Source organism: Schistocerca cancellata, chromosome 4 (assembly GCF_023864275.1).
Source record: "Schistocerca cancellata isolate TAMUIC-IGC-003103 chromosome 4, iqSchCanc2.1, whole genome shotgun sequence".
Taxonomy (NCBI): Eukaryota; Metazoa; Arthropoda; class Insecta; order Orthoptera; family Acrididae; genus Schistocerca; species Schistocerca cancellata.
The window spans coordinates 369,211,525-369,236,929 of record NC_064629.1 but is presented as its reverse complement, the minus strand read 5'-3'; the positions used below and the strand labels follow the sequence as shown (position 1 = coordinate 369,236,929).

Here is a 25,405-nt window from a genome sequence, read left to right as displayed (position 1 = left end):
GGTAATAGAGTTTGAAGCACTGTTGAAAAGCTACAGTTCCACCATCATGCAGTGGTAACTGACACTATAACACTCAACAACACATTCAGAAAATTAAAATTTCAGAATTGCTATGTAAGGAAGACCTGTGAAGCTGTTCCGTGAAAATGTTCTACAAAAAGTACTTAGAACACATAGCTCGGAATGCTACTGATGATAGAAAGACATTAAACTTGTTAGCAACACACTATACTTCTTTGGGGAAGGTAACTTCTGCTGCTAGGCATGTATACTGCAACTCATTGCCAGTTCAGTGCCACGTACATTGTTGACCTGGCTTGTTCTGTTCAACTGCAGTGACTGTTTTTGCTATTGCTGTTTTGTTCTTGTATCATTTTTTATGGTCGCAAGTTTAAGTGAGCAATGAGCAGCTGTGAAATTTTGTTTTCTACTTGGTAAAAATCCTACTGAAACTGTTGTAATGTTGAAAATGATTTACCAAGATGATGCTATGGGAAAAACATCAAGTTTATGAGTAGTTTTTCCAATTTAAAAATGGCAACATGCTGATTAATGACTAAGGTTGTTCTAGACATTCATCAACTACACTTATCGACAAAAATATTGAAAAAATTCCAGAGCTTGTGCTCACAGACCATCAACAGACAACTGATCAACTGTCAGAGATTAGTGGATTATCTTGAAGCTCAGTTCTGCAAATTTTAATGGAAGATTTGGGAATGAAAAGGGTTGCTGCCAAGTTTGTTCCTCGAGTTCTGACTGAAAATCAAAAGGCACATCGAGTTGAAACATGTCATGCTTTGAAACAACAGCTCAAAAGTGATCTAGATCTTCTGTCAAAGGTCATTACTGGTGATGAGTGATAGTGCTATGGTTATTACCCAGAAACAAAGCAACAGTCAGGCCAATGGAAGACATCATCATCACCCCATCCAAAAAAAAAATCATCAAGTCAAATCAAACATCAAAGCGATGCAGATTTGCTTTTTGATGCCAAGGGGATAGTTCATTCAGAAACTGTTCCCCCCATTCAGACCATTAGTCAAACCTTTTATTTGGAAGTTTTAAGAAGATTGCACAACAGTGTTTGTCAAAAAAGACCTGATTTGTTGCAGACTGGAGACTGGTTCTTCCACCACGACAACACAGATGCACACACAGACATCACTGTTAGACAATTTTTGGCTAAAAAAGGCATGGTTCTGCTGCCCCACACACCTCACTCACCTGACATGGCTCTGTGTGATATTTTCCTATTTCCACTTACGAAAAGGGGCATGGAAGGACACCAATTTGACAACATTGAAGAAATAAAGAAAAAAATTAGGGAGGAGCGGTCAGCCATTTCCAAAGATGACTACAAAAAATGTTCTGAGCAGTGAAATCACCTGTGGGACAAATGTATTAGTTGTAAAGGAGAGTATTTTGAAGGGCATAAGATTATTTCATAAACAATTTGAAAATATATAGCTTTTAAAAAATAATTATTTTTTGGTACCACCTCATGCTATTGCAACACAGTAACAATGATTGAAAAAAAGACAGTCAACATGCTCAGTAAAATAGATAACTGATCTAGACCATTCATTCATCTGAAGGAATGTTGTCTCTTCAAACCCACAGCTATGGCTACTTCAAGTAACTTCATAGTTAATAATTGTATGCAGTCTGCATGGGGTGGCATTATAATGTGAATTACAGTAATTTACAGATTACACTACTATTTTCATTCCATCCAGGATTTTCCATTATCATATTAAAGTAACTGTTGTTCCTTTCCATACACATATTACAGATTGCCAACATCTTGGCATTACCATCAAGGTAAGGAACAATGTTTCCTCTTTTAACTAAATTCTCACAGCCACTGCTGTATATCAGTCCCATAACACTATCAGTATCATCATTCCTTGAAACTTCAGTCATAATCTACTATATTTAAACAAAATATATAATAAAAGGCATTGGCACTATTCATGGGTCTGTATGCAACTAATGTTTGTAGAAGAAATAACTATAAGAAGATAAATTACTTATATCTAATAAATCACTGTACCGTGAGAAAGCTAGTGGTGCACATATGATACCAGCTGATATTTTCATTCCATTTTCAAGAGTAATGTAGTGCAGCACATAACGATGAAAATTCTTCCACTCACGTTTTTCCCCGTAACTGTGATCTCTTACACCATCCATCTTTATTGTGTACTGTTTTCCATTCACTGTCACTTTACCATGTAACTTCCCAAATTGTTCATAGTGAGTCTGGTGGGAACTGTAAAATTTGAAAGTTGATCTGATACTCATAAAACACTATTTATCTTCATTTTAGCAGTTTTCTTATCTGTGCACTATAGCATATGATGAAACAAAACTTCTTTTGTAGTACAAAATTTAAATACCTCATCGTATCTTGAAATTACCTTCGCACATTTTGGAAATATTCTCTACTCCATGTCTCTAAAGCCATAGCACGCGAGATACACAAAGGATCCATGTCAGTATCATAATCAAAATACCGGTATTCAGAACTCCAAACTGCATTGATTTCAACATCAAATAATTTGCTTTCATCAGTACTTGACCTGAAAGAGAGCCAAAAGTGAAAACAAATTTTATGGTATTTAAGTATAGTCATGTTTCTGCAGCTGAAGTATAAAACAGTTTTCAGTGCTGCAAATGCTTGCTGTGGAACCAAGAATTCTATGAGGAAGTCATTTTTTCTAATTTGTAGTAGTAAACATAGAGTTTCATATAACATAAAACTCTCTATAGTTGTGCTTAATAAAGTAAAAAAAGTACTAAATTAAAGTAGCTTACTTAGGATCTTAATTTTATAGCCAGAGAACATCCATATGCTTTGTAAATCATCAAAGCTTATCTCACAACTTCCCTATCAGTATTTAGGTAGTCTGATGTCACTCAAAAATGTAAAACGTGTATTAAATTTGTTTCACTGCAAGCTAAGATATAAACCAGACCAAATCACCTCAGAAAATGAAAGTAGTTGTTAAAAAAGGTCATTACACATATGTGAGTTTTCTCAGTATATTGGAAAACTATGAATTAAACAGCAGTGTTCTCTGTGGAGGAAGGATTGAGTTGTTCATTCTTACTGAATGTCCAGTAGGATATATGTCTACATTAGCCATTTTCTTTTAGTAACTGTAAGTTCATCAATGTTATCTCTAGCCATTCTTCCCACACTCATATGAAAGCCTTCTTCAGAAATGAGGTAATGGATATCATGAAGCTGACTTATCTGCCATTGCATCCACTGACTCATTTCTCTGGGTTCCCCTTTGGCACATTACCTAACAGAGCAGAACATCTTTCCTACTCACACATAAGCAGAGAAACAAGTTCTGAAAATGCTGTATTTTTTCACCTGATTACCTGCAATTAGTAGTTTGACAAACACTGAGGTAAGGGGAAAATTTGCTGAACTTTGTGTAATAATACAGTATTCTCCAAGAGGAAGCAGAAAGTAATTTTGGAATATGCAGATTTCAAATAGGGCTGTCACATTAGACTGGGATATACACTGAGGTACCAAAGCAACTGGTATAGACGTGTGTATTCATATACAGTGATATGTAAACAGGCAGAATATGACAATGCGGCAGGGAATGCCTCTATAAGACAACACGTGTCTGCCACAGTTGTTAGATCAGTTACTGCTGCTACAATGGCAGGTTATCAAGATTTAAGTGAGTTTGAACATTTTGTTATAGTCGGCACATGAGCGATGGGACACAGCGTTTCCAAGGTAGCGATGAATTTGGTATTTTGCTGAATGAACATTTCATGAGTGTACCTTGAATATCAGGAATCTGCTAAAACATCAAATCTCTGACATTGCTGTGGCCAGAAAAAGATCCTGCAAGAACAGAACCAATGATGACTAAAGAGAATTGTTCAAAGTGACAAAAGTGCAACCCTTCCACAAATTGATGCAGATTTCAACACTGGGACATCAACAAGTGTCAGTGTGCGAACCATTCAATGAAACATCATCAACATGGGCTTTCAGAGCTGAAGGCCCACTCATGTACCCTTGATGACTGCACAACACAAAGCTTTATGCCTCACCTGGGTCCATAAAGACTGACATTGGATTGTTGATGACTGGAAACATGTTGCCTGGTCAAATGAGTTTCATTTCAAATTGTATCCAGTGGATGGACATGTATAGCTACAAAGACAACCTTATGAATCCATGGACCCTACATGTCAGCATGGAACTGCTTAAGCTGGTGGAGGCTCTGTAATGGTGTTGGTGTGTGCAGTTGGAGTGATGCGGGACCCCTGATATGTCTAGATATGACTCTGACAGGTAACATGAATGTAAGCATCCTGTCTGGTCACCTGCAGCCATTCATGCCGCTTGTGCATTCTGATAGAGTTGGGCAATTCTAGCAGGACAATCTGACACCCCACACATCCAGAATTGCTACAGAGTGACTCCAAGGACATTCTTCTGGCCACCAAACTCACCAGACATGAACATTATTGAGCATATCTGGGATGCCTGTTCAGAAGACATCTCCTACACTCATATTCTTACAGATTTATGGACAGCCCTGCAGGATTTGTGGCATCAATTCCCTCCAACGCTACTTCAGACATTATTCAAGTCCATGTCACTTCATATTGCGGCACTTCTGCATGTTTGTGGGGGCCTACACGATGTTAGGCAGGTGTACCAGTTTCTTTGGCTCTTCAGTGTATTTCATCACAGGGTCCTGCAGGTTTCTGTCCTGGATCCTTTATTGTTGTTGACTTATGCTGATTATAAGTCTGGAGCTGGAGATGAACATGAGTAAAAATTTACAATGTTTGCAAATGACACAAATATTGTAACAGAAAATCTTTTAGCTGCAGTCACCAACATTTTATGAAAAGTCTCTATACATTTACTATTAACTTCCTGTCTGTCAACCTATGGAAGGAAATTTTATGAAAATTCTACCAAGTCACAAAAGCCCAGAGGAATACATAGTGATATTCATAATCTAGCAATTAAAGAGGGTTGACAGCATCATGTTGCTGGGTCTTCACTTAGACTGCAGATTAAACTGGGAAAATCACATATTTCCAAAGTGAATATATTGAACAGTAGTCTGCTTTTGCATTAAGAGTGCTCTCTTTTATTGGAACCAAATAGTGACAAAGGCAGTTTATTCTGGTTATGGCCATTCCATCACATCATGTGGAAATTTCTTCTGGGAGAACTCTTATTTTGCTCAAAAAATCTTCATTGTTCAGAAGACAGTGATTACACTCATTTTAAGAATAATTGCAGGAACCTGTTGTTAAATACTGATTATTCAGCTGAGAATATTTTCCACTGCTTCTCAATACATTTTCTTCTTTCACATGCTTTGTTATAAAGAGCCCCATTCTGAAAGCAACTCAGCAGACGACACAAATGACATTAGGAATAATAACTGGACATGACCAATTGGAATATCTGTCCATAGTGCAGAGATGTGCTAAGAATGCTGGTGCAAACATTTTCAACTTTCTTCACCCTGAGATTAAAAACTTAAGGAATAGAGAATCCTTTTTCAAAACTAAAATACAGCAGTTTCTCTTGAATCACTCATTCTACTCTTTGGGTAATTGGTAAATAATAGCTTTTGAAATAAAAGATATAGCTAAATAGTTTCATGATCATCAAATGTGAATACAAGTATTATGTGTAAATTGTGTTATTTTCATTCACTCACTGTATAGTATGAATATGTATATTTATTGTATGTGTATGGATCAACCGATTGTCCTGTGCCTGCGCATGTCAAGCTGTTCTGAACATGTCACTACTGAAGTGCAAAGATAATAATCATGTATTATCTTACTTCTAATATTGTAGTTGCTGTAACCACCAATTTTGTGTGTGCACTGCTTCATAGTTTGTGCATGATGTTTGTGCTTGATTTGGCCACTAGAGGTCACCTCACCTGCTAATACAACAGCAGTTGTGTGCACAGCCTGCTGGCTGCACCCACTGTTGGAACTTATGTCTATATAGGCCAGAGTACAAGGCTCCACCAGCCATTTATGTAGTGCAAATTGTATTGTACCTTGTCTTCCATGTGAGTGTACTGTTTGAGCAATAAATTTCAGGGTTCTTGCGGTAGAAAAGTAGTAGCTGTTTGTTAATTTGTTGAACAGTAAATTGTAATTAAAGGTACACGTAAATACATGTAATCATAATTTTGGCATGTGCCACAGCCAGGTGAGTTCATCACCATATATATCCTATCCATGGAAGACATATAAATTAATAAACAAATCATAGTTTTGTTCCAGAGCTACCACTAGAAAATAGTAGCTGATCAGAAATGAGTGGTCAGAAGTTTATTTCGTAAGTGAACCTAGTTGTATGTGGCCAGTGATGCGTTTTGTCAAACTTAGTCACCCAAACAGATTAGGCAAAAGGAAGAACATAGAAGGTTCCAGAGAACTCTTCCTTTTCCTCTTGTCTTGGTGTTTTTAGGTGTTTCACAATTCAGACACTTCTTTTGGTTTAATGTCCTTGGTATCCCTTCTGGCTATTCTCATTTTTACTGTCTTCACTTTAAACTTCTTTTGTTGCATTTCAATCTGCTCTGGCACTTTAATTTTTCTGCCCACTTGCTTCTCTAACTCTCCACCTCTCCAATCACTTCATCAACCTTTTCCATCTGTCACTACAATTTTTTCTTTCGCCTTTGGAGTATCACATAACATTATACACCAGCAATAAATGACACATTGAGTTGCAGACAGGCACAAAAAGACTTTTACACATTTAGGTTTTGGCCAAAGCCTCCTTCAGGAAAGAAAAGACAGATGCATACACACAAACAGGCACATCTTATGCATACATGACGGTTCTCTCTGGTTGCAGTAGCCAGAGAAAGCAGTCACATATGCATGTGCTTGTTTGAATGTGTGTGTGTTTTCTTTTCATTTCTGAAGAGGGCTTTGGTGAACCCTAAGCATGTAATGGTCTTTTTGTAGTGCTTGTCTGCAACTCAACATGTCATCTTTATTGCGAGTAGCGATCTATCATTTCTAATATTGTTGATATTCCAGTCTGGACTTTCCCTTGTTGAATTATACATTACCAGCTACTCAATGGTATATAGAAACATTTGGAAATCTTATTAGTTAGGAACCATACTTCTAGAAAAGAATAAATCAATGCTAAAGTCAGTCACCCTTCAGTTTTATATATCTCATGTACTCTGATTCTGTGTGAGTGTCAGTTTATCTTTCACTAAATTTCCACTACAAAAAGATGAGACTATATGAGATAATTATTTTTGAATGATAAAACCTCCACTTAATCCCTAAAGTTATACATGACATGACTCTTTCCTGTCTGACCCATTACCTTGAGCAGCTAGAAATTTTTAATTTTAAATTACAGGTAAAATATTTTCCACAGGACAACTCACTTCATTTTTCCTTTGTACTGCAATTCCCATGTTCTCATTGGCTGAAATGGTGCAATGACTAGTCCCTCTGCTCCATATTTGTCTTTCCTCTCCAGTTCATTTCTGAACATCATGGTGTCTGGCAGTTTTGGAGACATTAGGAGCCCTACATTAGGAACCTGTTCAAAATAGTTATCATAAGATCAAAACTTGATAGCTCTAGGAAATCATTCTGTGTTTATCAGCATTGTCCCTATCACATAAAACAGTGATGATGTCAAGTTATTTCCATATTTGGTGTTGCATGAGTGCTCAAGTAGTCAATCTTCGTACTTTTATAAGGACTGATGCAAATATTCATATCCTGACAGCATAGAAGCATTTCAACATTTGTTTTTAGTGGTTCTGTAAAAGAGAGAGAGAGAGAGAGAGAGAGAGAGAGAGAGAGAGAGAGAGAGAGATATAGATAGAGAGAGAGAGGTAACACAATGAACCCTATGAAAACCCCTTTGGTAGAACCATGTCTCATGATGTACCTATGTAGTGGTAATGGACTGTTGGACTGTTATATAGCCAATAACACATTAAGTCAAGCAGAAAGTATTTTAAATGGACCATCTTTACATCAGTCTGGTTATTCTAGATAGCAAAAAATAGAAAGTACTAAGAAATTTTAAAATGGCAATGGCAAACATATGTAGGATAAAAATCTATAAGTAATAAAGAAAAATTTTTCACAAAAAAGAAATTGTAGCTTTAATGTATGTATAACTAAAGCTTTGGATGGTTTGTCTGAAGAAGAGCTGCCACACTGCTGATCTCATTTCAATATGGTTCACTACCCCATAGCAAAGGGATAGACATATTAGTACCATTTCACAGAACTTTAATCCTTCTCTGATGAAAGCAGATCTGTAGCTGTTGATATTGGTACTCAGTATCCCTAAGGCTGTTGGTGTGATTTTTTTATATGTTCTTTTGGGGACAGATTGGCATACATTGACAGCCACAGGCGAATCTGTACACGATATGGACAGTCAATAGATATTTGATATGAGTAGGCAAAGAAGGCTCCATTTTGCAGTGTTAGGAAAGGTAAACATGATGCTAGATTATGATAAAAAATATATTGTGGAGTCACAAAATGTGACCTGAGGTCATACCTAATGGCTCTCCACTTGAGAGAGTAATGCTGGAAAAATTAGGATTCAATGTCCTGTCAGTGGCCAGGTCATTAGAGCTGGAGGGCAAGCTCAAATTGGGGAAGAATGAGGAAAGCAATTGATCATACACTTTTCAAAGACTCTACCTCAACATTTTCCTGAAGTGATTTACTTAAACTATGAAAACCCTAAATAAGATATTCACATGGGAATTTCAACCATGGTCAACCAACATGCAAGTCTTATTTTTTAAGTACTAAGTAATACTGGAAAATCACTCCACAACATTTTGAAGATATGTTTTCTTCTCTCTGCAGCTTGTGGTTTGGTGATTAGTGTTGCCACCTCTGGTACACAGGGTTCTGGGTTCAATTCCTGGCCAGGGCAGAGATTTTTTTCTGCCTGAGGGCTGGGTGATTGTGTTGTCCTCATCACATCATCATCATTCAGGAAGAGTGGTGTGACTGGACTGTGAAAAGATTGAGAATTTGTATGGGCACTGATAACTGTGCTGTTGAGCACCCCATGAACTGAATATCATCTTTATCATTATCATCATGTTTTCTTCCATCATCTTGATTATCATTTGTAGCTGATAAGCAATTATTTTACACTTGCATGAAAAACAGTATATAGTAAAATCAGTCTCATATAACAAGCTTTTGTTAGGGTGTCTTCCTGTAGACATTGTAGTGTTACTAGCAACTACAAATGCTCTGCTGTTTAAAATAACCCTAAAAAGGACTCAATTGTCTCTAAGGAAACAGGCAGAAAATGTATCTCATATTCTGCACTTGGAGATGTGATCTGCAAGAAAGGGTTTCAAGCAGATGGGTACTCATTTACAAAGGCATTATTTGCAGAGTTAGTGTAATATATAATATCTGTGGCATAGAATTCCATAAATATCGATATTTGTTCAGTGTATAAGTGTGCTATCTTTCAGGAGGGGGCTTTGGGAGGATGTTGGCTGCCAACGGCAGTTAGCCTCGGGACTTGTATCTGTGTAGAAGCAAAGTGCTAATAAATCTGTATCTGAGAGAATTCTAGTAGTTTACCTACAACTATATCCTATTCCCTCACTGGTGACCCCGTTTTTTGTGTAATATGTTTCCGAATTACCGCCCGAAGGTTATTTACGTGCCAACCGCGTCGGGTTTCTTCGCGATCGCGAGGACCGTTGTTAAGCTTCAGACAATGGCCTTTCAGCACTCACCGCCACCCAGATTTCAGCAACATCTCTCCAGCACTCCTGCCATCATAGTGGACATGCCGCAAGACTCTTCAGAATCCTTCAGCCCGAACATGCAGTGGAATTCATTGAGTGCCGCCAGTTTCTTCCAATCGCCAACGGTCACGGACTCTGGCTTTGTTAGCCTAAACCTTTCCACGTGTTCTCCACAGAGTGTTGTTCAGAACATTCCTACTCTTGTGTCAAACACACAATTCAATACAGTTCATGGCGTTGTGTGAAGTTTTGCTACTTTGGAAAATCCAGTAGTAAATTCAAACTCGAATCAGTTCCCGCCACGCGTGTATCCTTTCGCGCCGGCTAGTCAACAGGTGCTCAATGCTCGCCAAACAGCAAATATCACACCGAGTGTGCATCCTAGTGGACATGTGTGAGATCCTTGTGTTGCTTCTAATCAAGTCAACAATTCTGTGCTGGACAGTAATTACCTGGACATCTACAACCAGCCCCACCACTCATGGTCGAGTGAATACAGTGTGCATAACGGACATTCACCGGTGTACTTAAGTACTTGTGGCTTCTCTCCAAGCTACCATGTCAATAAGAATGCACATTTTGACTACAATCCTCACACTGTTCGAGCGTCCGTCGCTTCTCGAGATGCCACGCCGCCAGACCTATAGGGAAATATGCAGGTTCATCGGAACAGTTAATTATTACCGTAAACATTTGCCAGCCACTTCTGCAGTGCAGGCTCCTCTCACAGATGCTCTTGCTGGCCCACAAACTTCTGGCACCTGCCAAGTCCCATGGACACCAGGCCTGGACAAGGCATTTAACAAACTCAAACAGCTGTTGGCCTCTGCTGCTACTATTGCTCACCCACGTGTGGACGCCACAATGTTTATCACTACTGACGCAAGTGACAATGCTGTCAGCGCAGTACTGAGTCAGACATACAATAATGTTACAAGCCCCCTGCAGTTTTTCTCAGAAAAGCTAAACAATGCGCAGAAGAAATACTCAGCATTTGACAGAGAATTACTTGCAGTTTACGAGGCCATAAGACGCTTCAGAACTGATGTTGAGGCACGAGATTTCTATGTGCTCACTGATCACAAGCCGCTGGTTCCTGCCATAAAAAATCCTGCGGCTGATCCACCCCCACGATGCTTTCATCACATCGATTACATCTTGCAATTTACAAATGACATTCGCTACATCCGAGGAGAGGACAATGTGGTTGCTGATTTTCTCTCGCGCATTGGTGCTGTCACAACCTTAATTGACTTAATGGACCTACCTCGGTTGCAATTGGCAGACCCCGATACCATGCAGTTAATTTCGGACCACAGCTCCTCTCTCCAACCGGTATGCTCTACTTTCCCTGGCATATCTGACTTAGTGTGGTGTGATGAATTGACTGGTATGTTGTGGCCATTCATTCCTAAGCTCCTTCAATGCCAGATCTTTGACAAATTACACACATCAGCACATCCCGGTTTCAAAGCTTCCACCCATCTGGTAGCTGGAGAGACATGCACCGCGACTGTCAGTCTTGGGCCAGGGCATGCATGTTGTGTCAACAGAACAAAGTTTACAGGCACACTTCCCCACCCCTTGGCTGTTTTGCCCAACCGCCAGGCTGGTTTCACCATATTCATGTGGACCTCGTAGACCCTTTGCGCCCCCTCCGAGGGTTTCCATTACTTGTTTACAGCTATTGACAGGATGACTCGGTGGGCTGAGGCTGTGCCTATTCCAAACATTACCTCTGAGACAGTAAGTCGAGCATTCTTAGCTTCGTGGATCTCTAGATTTGGCTCACCTGTTTACCTCACCATTGACCAGGGACGACAATTCGAGTCTTCAGTTTTCTCCGACTTATGTATGGTATTGTCAAAATTCATACTTCTGCATATCACCCCCAAAGCTATGGGCTTGTCGAGCGATGGCATCACACCTTAAAGTCTACCTTGCGTTGCCATGACTAACTATAGACAGAAGCAATGCCCTTCGTGCTTCTTGGACTTCGTGCGACTTTCAGGGAAGACCTCAAGGGTTCCATAGACGAGTTTGTGTATGGCCAACCTCTGGTTTTGCCTGGAGAATTAGTCACTCCCACCCCACTTCCATGGCCCTCTGAACTCCCTTCACTTCTCGGGCGAGTGCGCTTGCACTGCAGCAAAATTCAGCCGCCACCTCCGGCTACTCATACACCTCCGCAAGTGTATGTACCGCACACGCCAGATTCTTGTGAGTACGTGTTTCTCAGAGATGACTCAATCAAAGCCCCGCTTCAGTCGCCCTACACAGGTCCTTACAAGGTCATCAAATGCTCCAAGACATGGATCTCCTCATAAAAGACTCTGTAACCACAGTCTCACTCAACCGAGTGAAACCAACTTTCATTGAGCCTCAGGTGAACCTCCCTGATTCTGCCCCTATTTCTCCCACTCCTGCTTCGAGCAGCCATCCATCTTCTCATACCATACATTCGGGTATTGATTCTCCACAGCGTGCTTCTCTGCTGAGCACTGCTTCTTCTCCGTGTTCATCTAATTTGAGTGGCCAATATTTTTGAGGTTTCACTCCTCACAGTCCTCGCAGTCGAACTGACAACAACTCAGATTCTACCACTGTGTTACCATCTTCGTGTGACAGCTCTTTGTCATGCCGTTAAATCCACGCTCCTCATGGCCTTCGGTCATGCTCCCTCGTCCGTCAGCTCATCGCCTGAGGTTGTTGCCTGCGCAGTCCAGTGCACTTGCAACCCCCCTCTTCGCAGATGCTTCCCCCTGCCATGGCTTTCCCACACCTCCCTCACTCCCTACCATTGCTCATACAGGTGCCACCCAAGAATTCACAACACAAGTACACCCTGATGACATACATAAATTATCTGTTGTCGTAGATGGCGATACGGTGTGTGTGGTACTCACGTGTGACAATGTTGAGGGAGGAAGTGCAGAAACTCGTGTGGTGCGCCGCTTTAAATTGAGCACAAGTACTACGTGTGGCAATTTACATGCCTTTTTTAGGCCTTCTGGCAAGGTGATTCTCCGCCTGCCTGCTGATGAAGTACTACACCTCCACTCCAGGACGGGACATCGTCTTCAGCCGCCGGCGTCGCTTGCTGACTTCGACGTCGAAGTACCGGGTTTCACCCTCCCGGTCTCCTACCAGTCAACCACTTCCGCCTGACACGGAAGAACTGTACGTTACCTTCCTAGCTTCTCACCCCCCCACCCCCCCCCCCAGTTCACAGGGACGTACTCCATACTGTGCGGAGGGGGGGGGGGGGGGGGTTAGGGGCTATGTGGCATAGAGCGCCATAAATATCGATATTTGTTCAGTGTATAAGTGTGCTATCTTTGAGGAGGGGGCTTTGGGAGGATGTTGGTCGCTAACAGCAGTTAGCCTCCAGACTTGTATCTGTGTATAAGCGAAGTGCTAATAAATCTGTATCTGAGAGAATTCTAGTTGTTTACCTACAACTATATACTATTCCCTCATATCTACTGATTGTGACACATACCTTTTCCACATAATACGTACTATAATGGAAGAATCCAAGATTAAAGACGCCAGGAGGTGCAGGCTGATCACAATTTCAATGCTCCCCCCACCTGCCTCCCCCCCCCCCCCTCCCATGCCCCCCACACCTACACAGTTTGTGAGGGCAAGATTATGGTACCAGTAAACTTTGAATTTTATGATCTTTCCTAATTTCTGAGTTTCTGGGAAGAACTGTGGAAACTACAATTGCTTCCCACCATTTAATCCAAGAGGTCCATCTTTTATTAATAGTTTCAAGGAAACATATTTCCCCTGAGGACTTATTATGCATTTTATAATGATTGACACTTTCACTCTGAAACTTCTGTTCTGGCTACATCATATGATAAAGATTAATGTGTTGTAACTCATGGGGATTGTGGAAATGTCTACTTTTACTTGACATATGAAAATTTTACTTTAGTTGAAAATGGGATAACATATACTGTAATATTTGAGAGAAAGAGTGTTTTTTAATTCACTTTTTGGCAAGTGTCAACTTTGAAGAGTCATGGAAGCCAGATAACAATTACATAAATTTCCTTTGCACAAAGATACAACCATTCCCTAGTTACAGGCAGATCTTAATTGCTTTCTGATTACTTATTTTGTTGTAATAATGGTGGATGTAGATTGTCATAATTTGCCTTATGGTGATATGTACAAACAAGACAAAAGTGTAAATGCAAGCACTGTTGTCTTTCACAGCTGGTATGTTTTTATACAAATAAATGTACATAAAGTGCCAATTTCACATGTTTAATTTATTTGATTTTGCATCTTTGTGCACCGCTTTGTTGTTGATGCTATGTTTCCAGACCTCTGAATAGTAATAATGACGAGGTCCTCCTGTCGGGTAGACCGTTCGCCTGGTGCAAGTCTTTCGATCTGACGCCACTTCGGCGACTTGCGCATCGATGGGGGTGAAATGATGATGATTAGGACAACACAACACCCAGTCCCTGAGCGGAGAAAATCTCCGGCCCAGCCGGTAATTGAACCCGGGCCCTTAGGATTCACAGTCCGTCATGCTGACCACTCAGCTACTGGGAGCGGACTTCTGAATAGTAATTTCACTTCATTACTCATTCTCACACTGTTTACATCAGGGCTTCTTGTCAGATATGAAACCATAGTACTGTCATTTGTTGTTGTATACCCATAAGAGACAGTACTAATAATATAATTAGTTGCCTTGTACTTATGTGAAACCATGCATCATTTACAGAGTTATGAAATGGTGATCAGTGCACATGCTTACTTTGAGATCAGAAACGAACAGGGCTCAAACAGTTCCCTACTACTGCCAGTAAACACTGTTTTTGAATGTCTCAGCATTAGTGAAACTTCAGTGAAACCAATCTTGAGAAATACAAAGGAACCTCATGTCTTGTATCACCAAAAAAATAGTTCTGTTAAGTGACAAAGTTTACATTAGATGAGTTTACACAGCAAGCCATAAGACAAAAAATCCACTTCTATTTGAAAAAACAGTTTCTAACAGTAGCATCTGTATTAGAAAAGATGAAAAGAAGTGGAAGATTTTATTGTTATGAGCGAACCAACCCTTTGGCACACTATTCTCAGATTGAGCTTCTGAGACAAAAAGTTCAACAAAAAATGTTTCCTGGTGGAAAGTAATTGAGTAGCAGGAAAAATATGAGTTTTTGTGGAAAATAAGACACTTTCAAAACAGTGGATGGTCTATTTATTAAACTGCTGAGAACTGGTGTCATGCAGATTATTCCAGAAAGTTTGGATGACAGGACCAAAAATTGCCTTACACATAAAATATTTATATGATTATGACAGAGGACATTTTCAAGAGTGGAATGGCTGGCAAGGAGGAATTCAAGTGCAGGTGAGGTAAGATGGCTGCTGTATCAGGTGTGCCATATCTTCACCTCTTAATAAAGTGCTGATTTTAAATTGAATGAGACAGATGTTGTAGAAATGAAAGTACGTCTGGGGCTGTTCTGTGATGAATAGAAACAGATTTCAGCTGTTATTGAGAGATCTACACTTTTCAGACAATTCACTGCAATCTAATGGTTGACTCTACAGAATTACACCAGTTTTGGTCTGTTTAAGTAGCATCATGAGCCCTAATTACATTCCAGACAAGAATCTCTGCATTGACAAATCAATAGTTTTGTGGCAAAGCTTTCTGTTTTTCAGGCAGCAAATTAAGAAAAAGAAACACAAGTATGGTGTGTAGCATTATGAGCTCTCTGAATCTAATGGTGTGGTTCTCAAAGTAAAAATCTATTGAGGCAAGTCACAGGAGAAGGCTGAGTTTGTTCACGCATCTAGTTATATTATATATTATGGAAGCTTGAAGAAAGGCTACATGCTTCATATGAATAATTTTTATAATTCTTTATCACTTACAAAACTGTTTTCAACTTACAAAATTTATGTGTGGAACATTACGTAACAACAGAAAGGAAAACTCAAGATCATTAGTTGTTATGAAACTGAAGAAAGGTCAGATGGTGTGGAAAAGAAATGACAGTGTTATGGTTTGAAAATTAAGAACAAAAGGGAAGTCCTAACCATTTCTGATATGCATTGTGCCGAAATGGTGGAAGTTTGTAATTGAAACAGCAAAGTTGTCTTGAAACCAAACAGTCAGAGACTACAAAAATGACATGGCTGGTGTTGATCAGTCAGATCAAATGTTGTCATATTATTCAGCACTGTGAAAAATTATTAGATGGCCAAAAAAGCTTGCTATACATGTAATGGAAATTTATATACACAATATCCATTGGTTTTATAATCAGACAGCAGGAAGGTGTATCAAGTCTCTAGCCTTCAGAGACAAATTTATTCAGGTATTGATTGGGGATAAGATGACAGACACTCAGAACAAAATCAGGGCAGAGGCATCTTCCATTATTTAGGGGCAACACCCATCCCGAAGAAATAAGTGTAGCTCATAAAGCTGTGCAATGTGCACACACAATAAAATAAATGCTGTGAATCATGGTACTTTTGTCCCTCTTTTCATGGAAGAATACTTCAAGATGTATCATCAATAAAAAAACTTTATTTTTCATTACTATTAGTGATACAAAGTATATATTTTTCATCTAAAGCTAAAATACTTGTATGAACTTTGTATGCACTTTTCTGTTAGTTTATCCCAAGTTCGAAAATAAAAATTCTGTTCCCCCATACCCAGACAATTTACTGTACCTGTCCCTGAAGCCCAAGACCTGTAAATCACATGCATTTGCTACAAATGTTTTTGTACCGGTATCTGACTTTATACAGAAACTCCTTTCCTATGAGTTAACCCATAATGAACACCAATGGCCAGGTCATCAGGCACAAGATAACTCATAGGTGGCCATAATTGTGAGCACAGAAGAGAATGTATCCTCACCATCATTATTATTATCTAATTAACAAGAGTAACAATCTATGAAAGTTTAAAAGTTGGTTTTACAATAGTTTGTCATGTAGTCATGTCTTGGAATTTACATTCCCAATTACTTACATGGGTGATATTTATATCTTCTGTGATACTGTCGGAAAAAAGTAGTAATAGCAGCTGACTTCAACATCAATGTCTTAAGTCAATGCCATGAAGCTGACAAATTCACTGATCTAATAAAAAAATCCAGCTTGAAATTAAACTTCTTAGAATACACCAGAGAAAATGCCCAGTCAGCAATCAGTATTGATAACATTCTGACAAATTATGTGTTTGAATACATTCATAAATTTTGCTTAGATATAGGAATGTCTGATCATAAAGAATTGGTTATTGAACTGGCAAAAACAAACACAGAAACCTCACCTAAAAATAAGCCTAAGTACTTTAAAAGAAATTTCAACTCAGAAAATTTAACTGTATTCCAGGACACATTAAAAGAAACAGACTGGCAATGTAACAATAACAAGTCAACTAATGAAAACTTTCAAAAATTCCTAAACATCTTCCTTCTTGTATTCAATGAAACCTTTCCACCTAAGTGTGCCAACACCAAAGTGACAAGTAAACTAACTTGGATAACAGAAGGAATAAAAATTTCTAGTGCTAGGAAATGGCAGCTGCACAAAGAGCTGAAATATAACAAAGATCTACCTTTTATTGAATATGTGAAGCATTATAAAAATGTTTTCAAAAATGTTGTAAAGGCAGCAAAACAAATGTTTAACAGCGAATTAATCTCAACTCATAAGAATAAATCAAAAGCAGTGTGGTCTGTTGTTAAATCAGAACTGGGCGTTAAAGTCGACAGCCATGAAATTTGTAAAATAAAGCATGAAAAAACCACCACTGTAAATCCTGCTCAAGTATCGGAACACTTCGATGAAGTCTTTATCAATGTGACAAAATCAAACATCAATGTTACAAATTACAATAAAAATGTATGTCCACATGGGCTTGATTGAAAAAATATATCTCCCATGAAACTTAGAAATATTACAATGAAAGAAATAGGAGACATTATATTATCACTAAAAAATAATTTTGGCGGGTTGGGATGGGATACCTGCGAAAGTAATCAAATCAGTGTACAAAATAGTAAGTCCTCCACTACCTGAATTAATCAACAAATCATTAGAAGGAGGTTGTTTTCCAGAATCATTAAAAACACAGAAATAAAACCACTTTTTAAGAAAGTGTCAAGAGATGATATGGGGAACTATCGTCCTATCTCCCTCCTTCCAGTGCTGTCAAAAATTTTCGAGAAAGTAGCTGCTATCCAAATCCAAAACTTTATTGTATCACAGGGGATTATGTTGTGCAATCATTTTGGCTTCCAGCAAGGGAAAAATACAACAGATGCCATAAATAATTTCATAGAAAAAATTAGCAAAGCTCTAGACAAAAACAGTAAAGTAGTCGGAATTTTCTGCAGCCTGACAAAGGCTTTCGATTCCGTAAATCATTCCTTGCTAATCCACAAACTAGAAAAATATGGGATTAAGGGTGCAGTACTTCAATGGCTTACTTCTTACTTATCTAATACAAAACAAAGAACAATCATCTCTTCAAATGGTGCAAACTACCACTCAGACTGGAAAACAATAACACAGGGTGTCCCACAAGGTTTGATCCTTGGTCCAATTCTCTTTCTATTGTATGTCAATGACTTACCATAAAATATAAATTCACCATCCATTCTGTTTGGTAATGACATGTCTGCCTTGACAGAAAGCAAAGAAACAGAAATGATTCCTGATAGAGTCACTGGTACATTAGACAAGCTAGAGTCATGGTTCACGTTAAATGGTCTGAAGCTTAACATATCAAAAAAAACTTAATTCAATTCAGAACCAAACACTGAAAAGACCAGGAAATTAGTATAATCATAAAAGTGAAGAATTAACAGAAGTATATTCTGCCAAATTTCTAGGTCTACATCTCAATAAGAATTTAAACTGGAACACACATATTGAGTATCTGTGCAGCAAACTGGGTAGCTTTGCATATGACACGCATATATTATCAAGTGCTACTAACATGTCCACTTGCAAAGTAGCGTATCTAAGTTACTTTGAATCAGTGATAAGATATGGCATTATTTTCTGGGGGAGCTCCAATAATACATCTCGAGTACTGAAGCTCCAGAAGGAAATTATCAGAAATATGTGCACTGCACGGCAAGGAGAATCATGTCGTCCATTATTACAGAAACTAAAAATTTTGATTGTCCCCTCCCTATACATATACGAGGTAATGATATTTTTACACAACAAACCAGAATTGTTAATTAAAAACCAATCTGATCATCCATATAGTACAAGGAATAAAGATAATTTTATGCTTCCTGCCCATAGATCGAAATTATATGCTCAGACCCCACAATATATGGGCATGAAACTCTACAACAAAATTGAAGGCAGAAACATACTAAACATGGAGCTAGGGATACTAAAAAAGAAGTTACATGAAATTCTTATATACAAGCATTATTACTCATTATAAGAATTCATGGAAGATGAACTGATAATTTGTGCAGAATCCAACAGCAAATTATCATTATACTGTGGAAAAAAAAAATTGTCCATTATCAAGAAGGATATTAACCTATGCTGGAAATAAAAGAAAATATAGATACTGCCACATAGACTAAATATCACACGCACTGGTGATACCGGACTCGAGAGTCCATTACCGCAGCAACATATTTTTGCCTGCCATCTGTCCCTGTCTTGGGCTATTTCCTTCCATTCACCTTCAATACCCAGGCTCCTCAAATCAGCCTTCACATTTTCCTCCCATCTATGCCTTGGTCTCCCCACAGGACGTTTTCCCTCTAAGTGCCCTACCAGCACTCTGCGCACTGCCCTGCCCTCATCCATTTGAGCTACGTTACCCACCCATCGCAGCCTACGTGATTTAATAATACTGATTATGTCAGGGCTTGAATAGAGTTCGTGAACCTCTTTGTTATGCAGTTTTCGCCACTCTCCGCTAATGTAATCCCTTTTTGCTCCAAAAATTTTCCTCAAAATTTTGTTTTCAAATACTTGAAATGGCTTTTCATTTTGCACAGTGAGAGACCATGTCTCACACCCATACAGCATAACTGGTAGAATAATAGTTTTGTATATTCTAATCTTTAAATTCCTAGACAATTTCCATGATGAAAGTAATCTATTCAGTGAGAAGTAGCATGCATTTCCCGCCCGTAATCTCTTCTTCAGTTCAGATTCAATCTCATTTCTCCAAGTGATGTCCACGCCTAGATACTTAAATGTGTTCACTTTTTCAAACTACATGTCTCCAACTCTTAACATTTTCTGATCTACTGCTGTTGGCATTCTAGTAGTAACCAGGTATTTAGTTTTGTCTTCACTTATCCTTAATCCTACATCTTCACTAGTCTTGATTAACGCATTCGCATTTGCTGTTACAGATTATTTTGTATCACTAATGATGTTTAGATCATCTGCATACCCTAACATCTTAATATTTCCATTTAACTCCACACCCTCTGAATTATCTGCTGCCATTCGTACAATATATTCTAGTTCTAGATTAAAAAGTAATGGAGACAGGGCATCTCCCTGCTTAAATCCGTTCTTTATTACAAATTCTTCTGACTCAAATTTCCCCATGCGTACTCTACCTTTTGTGTTTTTCAAACTCGCTTCTATAAGTCTAACATACTTCTTTGGTATTCCAAGTTCCAAAAGAACTCTGTACAGTTTTGATTGCAATACTGAATCATATGCTTTTGTAAAATCTATGAAAAGATTATGAACTGGTTTATTGTATTCCCATTTCTTTTCCAAAATTTGACACAGGGTGAATATTTGGTCTATAGTTGATCTGTTCCTCCGAAAGCCAGCTTGGTAATCCCCAACAATTTCATCTGCATATGGTGTAAGCCTGCTTAGCAGAATATTCGAGAAAATTTTGGAACATACTGGTAATAGCGATATCCCTCTACATAATTACTACAATCCAATTTGTCGCCCTTCTTAAAAATTGGGATCAGAATCGACTCCTGCCACTCTTCAGGTATCATCTCTGAGTTCCATACTTTAGTTATCACTTTGTGAACTACTTCCATCAATTTCTGTCCCCCATTTTTAACTAATTCTGCAGTTATGCAATCTGATCCAGGTGCTTTATTGTTTTTCAATTTGTTGATTGCATCTCTTACTTCCTTTAACACTGGCTCAGGTATCTGGGGTTCTGCTGTATGTATTTTGTACGCTTGCTCATTTCCTGCTACCTGGTGTACATTTAATAGATGCTCAAAATATGCCCTCCATTTACTTAATATAGCACTGGGGTCTGTCAGTATTCCCCCACATCCCCTCGAAGTGCATTTGTCCTAGGCTTGAACCCCTTCCTATACCCATTTATGTCTAGGTAAAGTTCCCTAATGTTTTTTTATTTTACTGTTTGTTTCCATTTTTTTTTATTTGTTTGTTCAAATAATCCCTCTTCTTTGCCCGTAGCCTATGACCAACTTCCCTTCTCATGTTCAAGAACTCCTCTCATTTTCTGTCTCCCATTCTATCCCAGTCTAATCGTGCTTTTCTCCTTTCCTCTAACAATTTCTTGCATTCCTCATCAAACAACAGTTTCCTCCTGTTCTTCTTAATTGTACCTATTGTGACCTTCGCTGCCTCTTTGATATTATTCCTCACAGTGATCCACTGTTTATTTACATCCTCGTCTTGATCTTCATGTGTCCTGAGAGCATCAAACCTATTTGAAATTTCTATCATGTACCTTCTTCTAAAGTTTTCATCATTTAGCTTGTCAATGTCGAACCTAACAAGTTCTGCATTGTGACACCTTGGTGTTGCTGTATATAGCCATTGGTGAACTTTGGCAACTACAAGAAAATGAACAGAATCGCAGTCTGCTCCCCTGAAAGTCCTAACATTTTCTATACTAGTGTGCCACCTCCGATTTACAAGAACATGATCAATTTGGTTTCGGGTGTGTCCATTCGGAGAGACCCAAGTTGCTTTATGAATGTCCTTCCTTTTGAAATATGTGCTCTCAACAGTCATATCTTTTGAAACAGCAAAATTAACCACCCTTGTGCCATTATCATTTGAAATGTTATGCAAACTTTCTTTCCCAATTGTAGGCCAGAATGTTTTCTGCTTCCCTATCTTCGCATTAAAATCACCTATCCCACAGTTGATCTAGTTCTTCATAAAAGCCATCTTTAACAACCTCTTCAGTGTCCTCAGTTGGTGTGTGTACATTAATTACTACTAGTCTATTCCACCTGCCAGACAACACTATAACTGATAGTTGGTCATTAATGAACCTTATATCTCTGATTGTGTGAAGCACTTTTCTCTGTACTGCGAAACCTGTTCCAAAACTGTGAGCTTCCGCACCTCCATAGAAAAATGTATAGTTACCCCTCTTTATGCTATCCTCCCCCTGCCACTGAGTTTCTTGAATAGCTGTAATGTCTACATCATATCTATCTAATTTGTCTGATAATGTCTGGAACATTCCTGCCTTGTTCAAACTTTTAACATTCCATGTTTCAAACCTGAAAGTTTCTTTCGCTCTTTGAAGCAGGTTCCACCCGGAGATCCGAATGGGAACCTAGTTTACCTCCAGAATATTTTACTTCAAAGGGACCCATGCCCATTAATGTTGCTGATTCTTGATGAATAGATTTGATAGTAAGAGAAGAAGAAACAGGGATGGTTCAACATAGACTAAATATAGTTTTAAAAATTAATATTAGATTTTAGTTTGTAATTTTTGATGTGTCTCCTGTACCATAATCACACGATTTGTAAGTGTATGTTATGAGACTACTAAATCACAATTCACAATAGGTGGTAAGGTATTCCGAGAGGTCATTGCCCTTGAGGATGTTTTATATATACGTAACAGATGCTCCTGTCTTCAGGGGCTTGAAGTATGGCTGGGATGATAAAACTGGTACAATAATAGATTACATACAAACTGATCCAAATGTAAGGACTGCAGTTAATGATGTCAAAGTCATTCAGGCTGAAGATCTGAGTTGACACCATAGGCCATAAGCAGTTTGTGGTAGGTACAGTTCATGTAGTATATGGATGACAGAGTCAGATAAAAAAACCTAAAGAGGTAAACCTAAGTGGAGTAGAAGCAGCAAAAAAATTACAGTCAGACAGTTAGCTGAAGATGAAAAAAGAAATGTAAAGAAGAAATGGTTACCAAAGTAACTCATGACTGGGATACAAAAGGCTGTGAAACATGATAAACAACAGAAAAACCAAAAGTGAATTTATTTAATTAGTCAAACTTCCCAGTGTTTACATGCTGAATCAGAAGACACAAATATTAGAGAAGTTTGTTACTGAATTATAACAGGGGCAATACTTTGTTAAAATGTAATGGAGATAATACTGCAGTAGATGATGAACTACTTGATCCTGATCCTGATAGCTTGATCTAGTTGAAAGTGGAGTAATTGGTGTCTGAAATGAAAAACAACATGTCTGCAGAATCAGTTGAGTTCAATGTTGCAATGGTTGAAGCACTTGCACACCTTGGGCACCAGTGACTGTACAGTGATCTAAACATAACTTGGAAATAAAATTTAATAGCTAATGACTGGAAGCAGGGAGTCATAATTAAAAAGAGAGATAGGAAGATGTGCAACAACTACAAAGGTGATATTTCTTGGACTAAATGTCTGTGTGTTCTACCTTTGATACAAAATAAGAAAAGTTGATTAATCTACACTAGAGGCACAACAACACAGTTTCATACCTCAAGGATCAACAACTGACCTTTATTCTGCCACAATGTGCTATGAGAAGTACTGGGCGAAAAATGAGACGTATAACTGTTTATCTGGAATAGAGAAAGTTAGTAAGATGATTATATGATGAAATCAAGAGCATTACACAAGTCCCAAATGGAAGATCAGGTTGGTGCAGAACAGAAAGTGGACTCCAACAAGGGTGTTTGTCTTTTGTTACTCCTTTTCATTTCATAATGTGTGTACTTTGAAAGCAGTCAAAAGGAAGGACTCAACAACTACACTGTGATGATTCGGACTGAGATCTAAAGGTAAGTACAAACTAAATCAGAACTTGGCCTTGAAGAATTCACAAAAATGTATCTTAAAACCAGCAAAACCAATTTGCAGATACTGAGTAGAAACTCTCCAACAGTCCATCTAAGAACTGGAGGTAATGAGACAAGTATGGTGGACAACTTTCAGTATTTGTGTATACTGTATTTTATGGATGATAAGATTCACTTTTCTTCAAAAAATTGCCTCCAAAATTCAGGTATGACTTATACTAAAAAATTAATATGAAAATGTCCAGTTCTTGATTTAAAATTTTTGCCAGTCTTAAAAATGACCATATATTTGATGCCATGGGAAACTTATCTCTATCGGTCAACATTGGATTCAACTGGCAGCAGCAGTGCACTGACACAACAAACATGAGTTATGAGGATTCACAAGCTTGCTAACACTGTCTCCCTCCCACCCTTCCATCACAAACCCAGAACATGGTCTAGCCTATGATTTAGGCTACAGTGCCAGTGAACAAGCTGTGCTTGTATGAATAAATGTGCTTTCTATTTCAGAAGAGGGAATTTGTCTGAAAGCTTAATATTTTAGCAGCAGTTTTCATTGTACCTGTCTGAAATTCAACATATCCTCATTGTGGGGAGTACATTTAACTCTATGATAACATTTATGGAACATAATTCTGTCATTGTATCCACCATCTTATGTAATCATTCACCACCAGCAGTTGCCATCTGCTATCCTGTATTTTACATATTTTCTTTAAAAAATCATTTTTAGCAAATGATGTAGCAAGTCTTATTTTTTAAAATTAAATATACTACTTGTCTACTGTTTAATATCATATACATGTATGTAACATATTTCCACATCTTACAATCACTTTCATACTTCCGCTACTTTTTTATATAGATACTGAAACTTTTGAATGCATTTATGAACTAAAAAACCAGATAGAAAGAAATTCACCATAAGAAATTGAGTTTTTCATCAGAAGTATGAACTACCAATGTTTTATGAAATGCAAAACTTAAAGGGTTCGTTTAAGGCTATAGCAAGAACCACAGTCATGGGAGTGCTTGAGTTTGAGGGGGCCCACCATGATCCCTGTCAAAATTTTTCCTTACTTAATGAGCAATCTTGTTTCCTGCTGAAAGAGAAAAAGAATTCTTCAAATTTACAATGTTAGTAGGCACCATTCACACTACTTCTACTGTTGAGATCTCCTACACTGTTGATTCTACTTTTTCTTAAACTGGGCAGATTTGTTGAATACCATGGCAGTTGCTCTACACATCAACTGACGACACTACAGATTTCCATTTCTCTGACAGTTGGCCACCAGCCTGAATCTGAGCCAGTGGCATTTGAACAAAGGGCCCTAGTATTTTCGGTAACTTGATTCAGCACCTCAGTCTGGCATGAAGTATGAATACAGTCTGTGTGTATATTTCTGGTGCTATCAGGACATACAGTTTTCTTATGCAAAGTGCAGAATGGATCATAAGTACTTAAACCTATCTGTGGAATCCAAAAGAGCAGTTGCAGCAAAAGGGTACATTAAATAAT

The 25,405-nt window shown here is 38.4% G+C and overlaps 1 protein-coding gene across 1 annotated transcript in view; it reads right to left on the bottom strand.

Annotated features, from left to right (window-relative positions):
* LOC126184833 (uncharacterized) overlaps window positions 1-25,405 on the bottom strand; it is a 78,976-nt gene that overhangs the window by 18,521 nt on the left and 35,050 nt on the right. The window contains exons 4-6 of the mRNA XM_049927422.1: window positions 7,449-7,606; window positions 2,424-2,585; window positions 2,057-2,275 (exon numbers count right to left, since the gene is read on the bottom strand). Coding sequence (XP_049783379.1) covers window positions 2,057-2,275; window positions 2,424-2,585; window positions 7,449-7,606 — 539 coding nt within the window. The remainder of the gene's footprint in view (window positions 1-2,056; window positions 2,276-2,423; window positions 2,586-7,448; window positions 7,607-25,405) is intronic.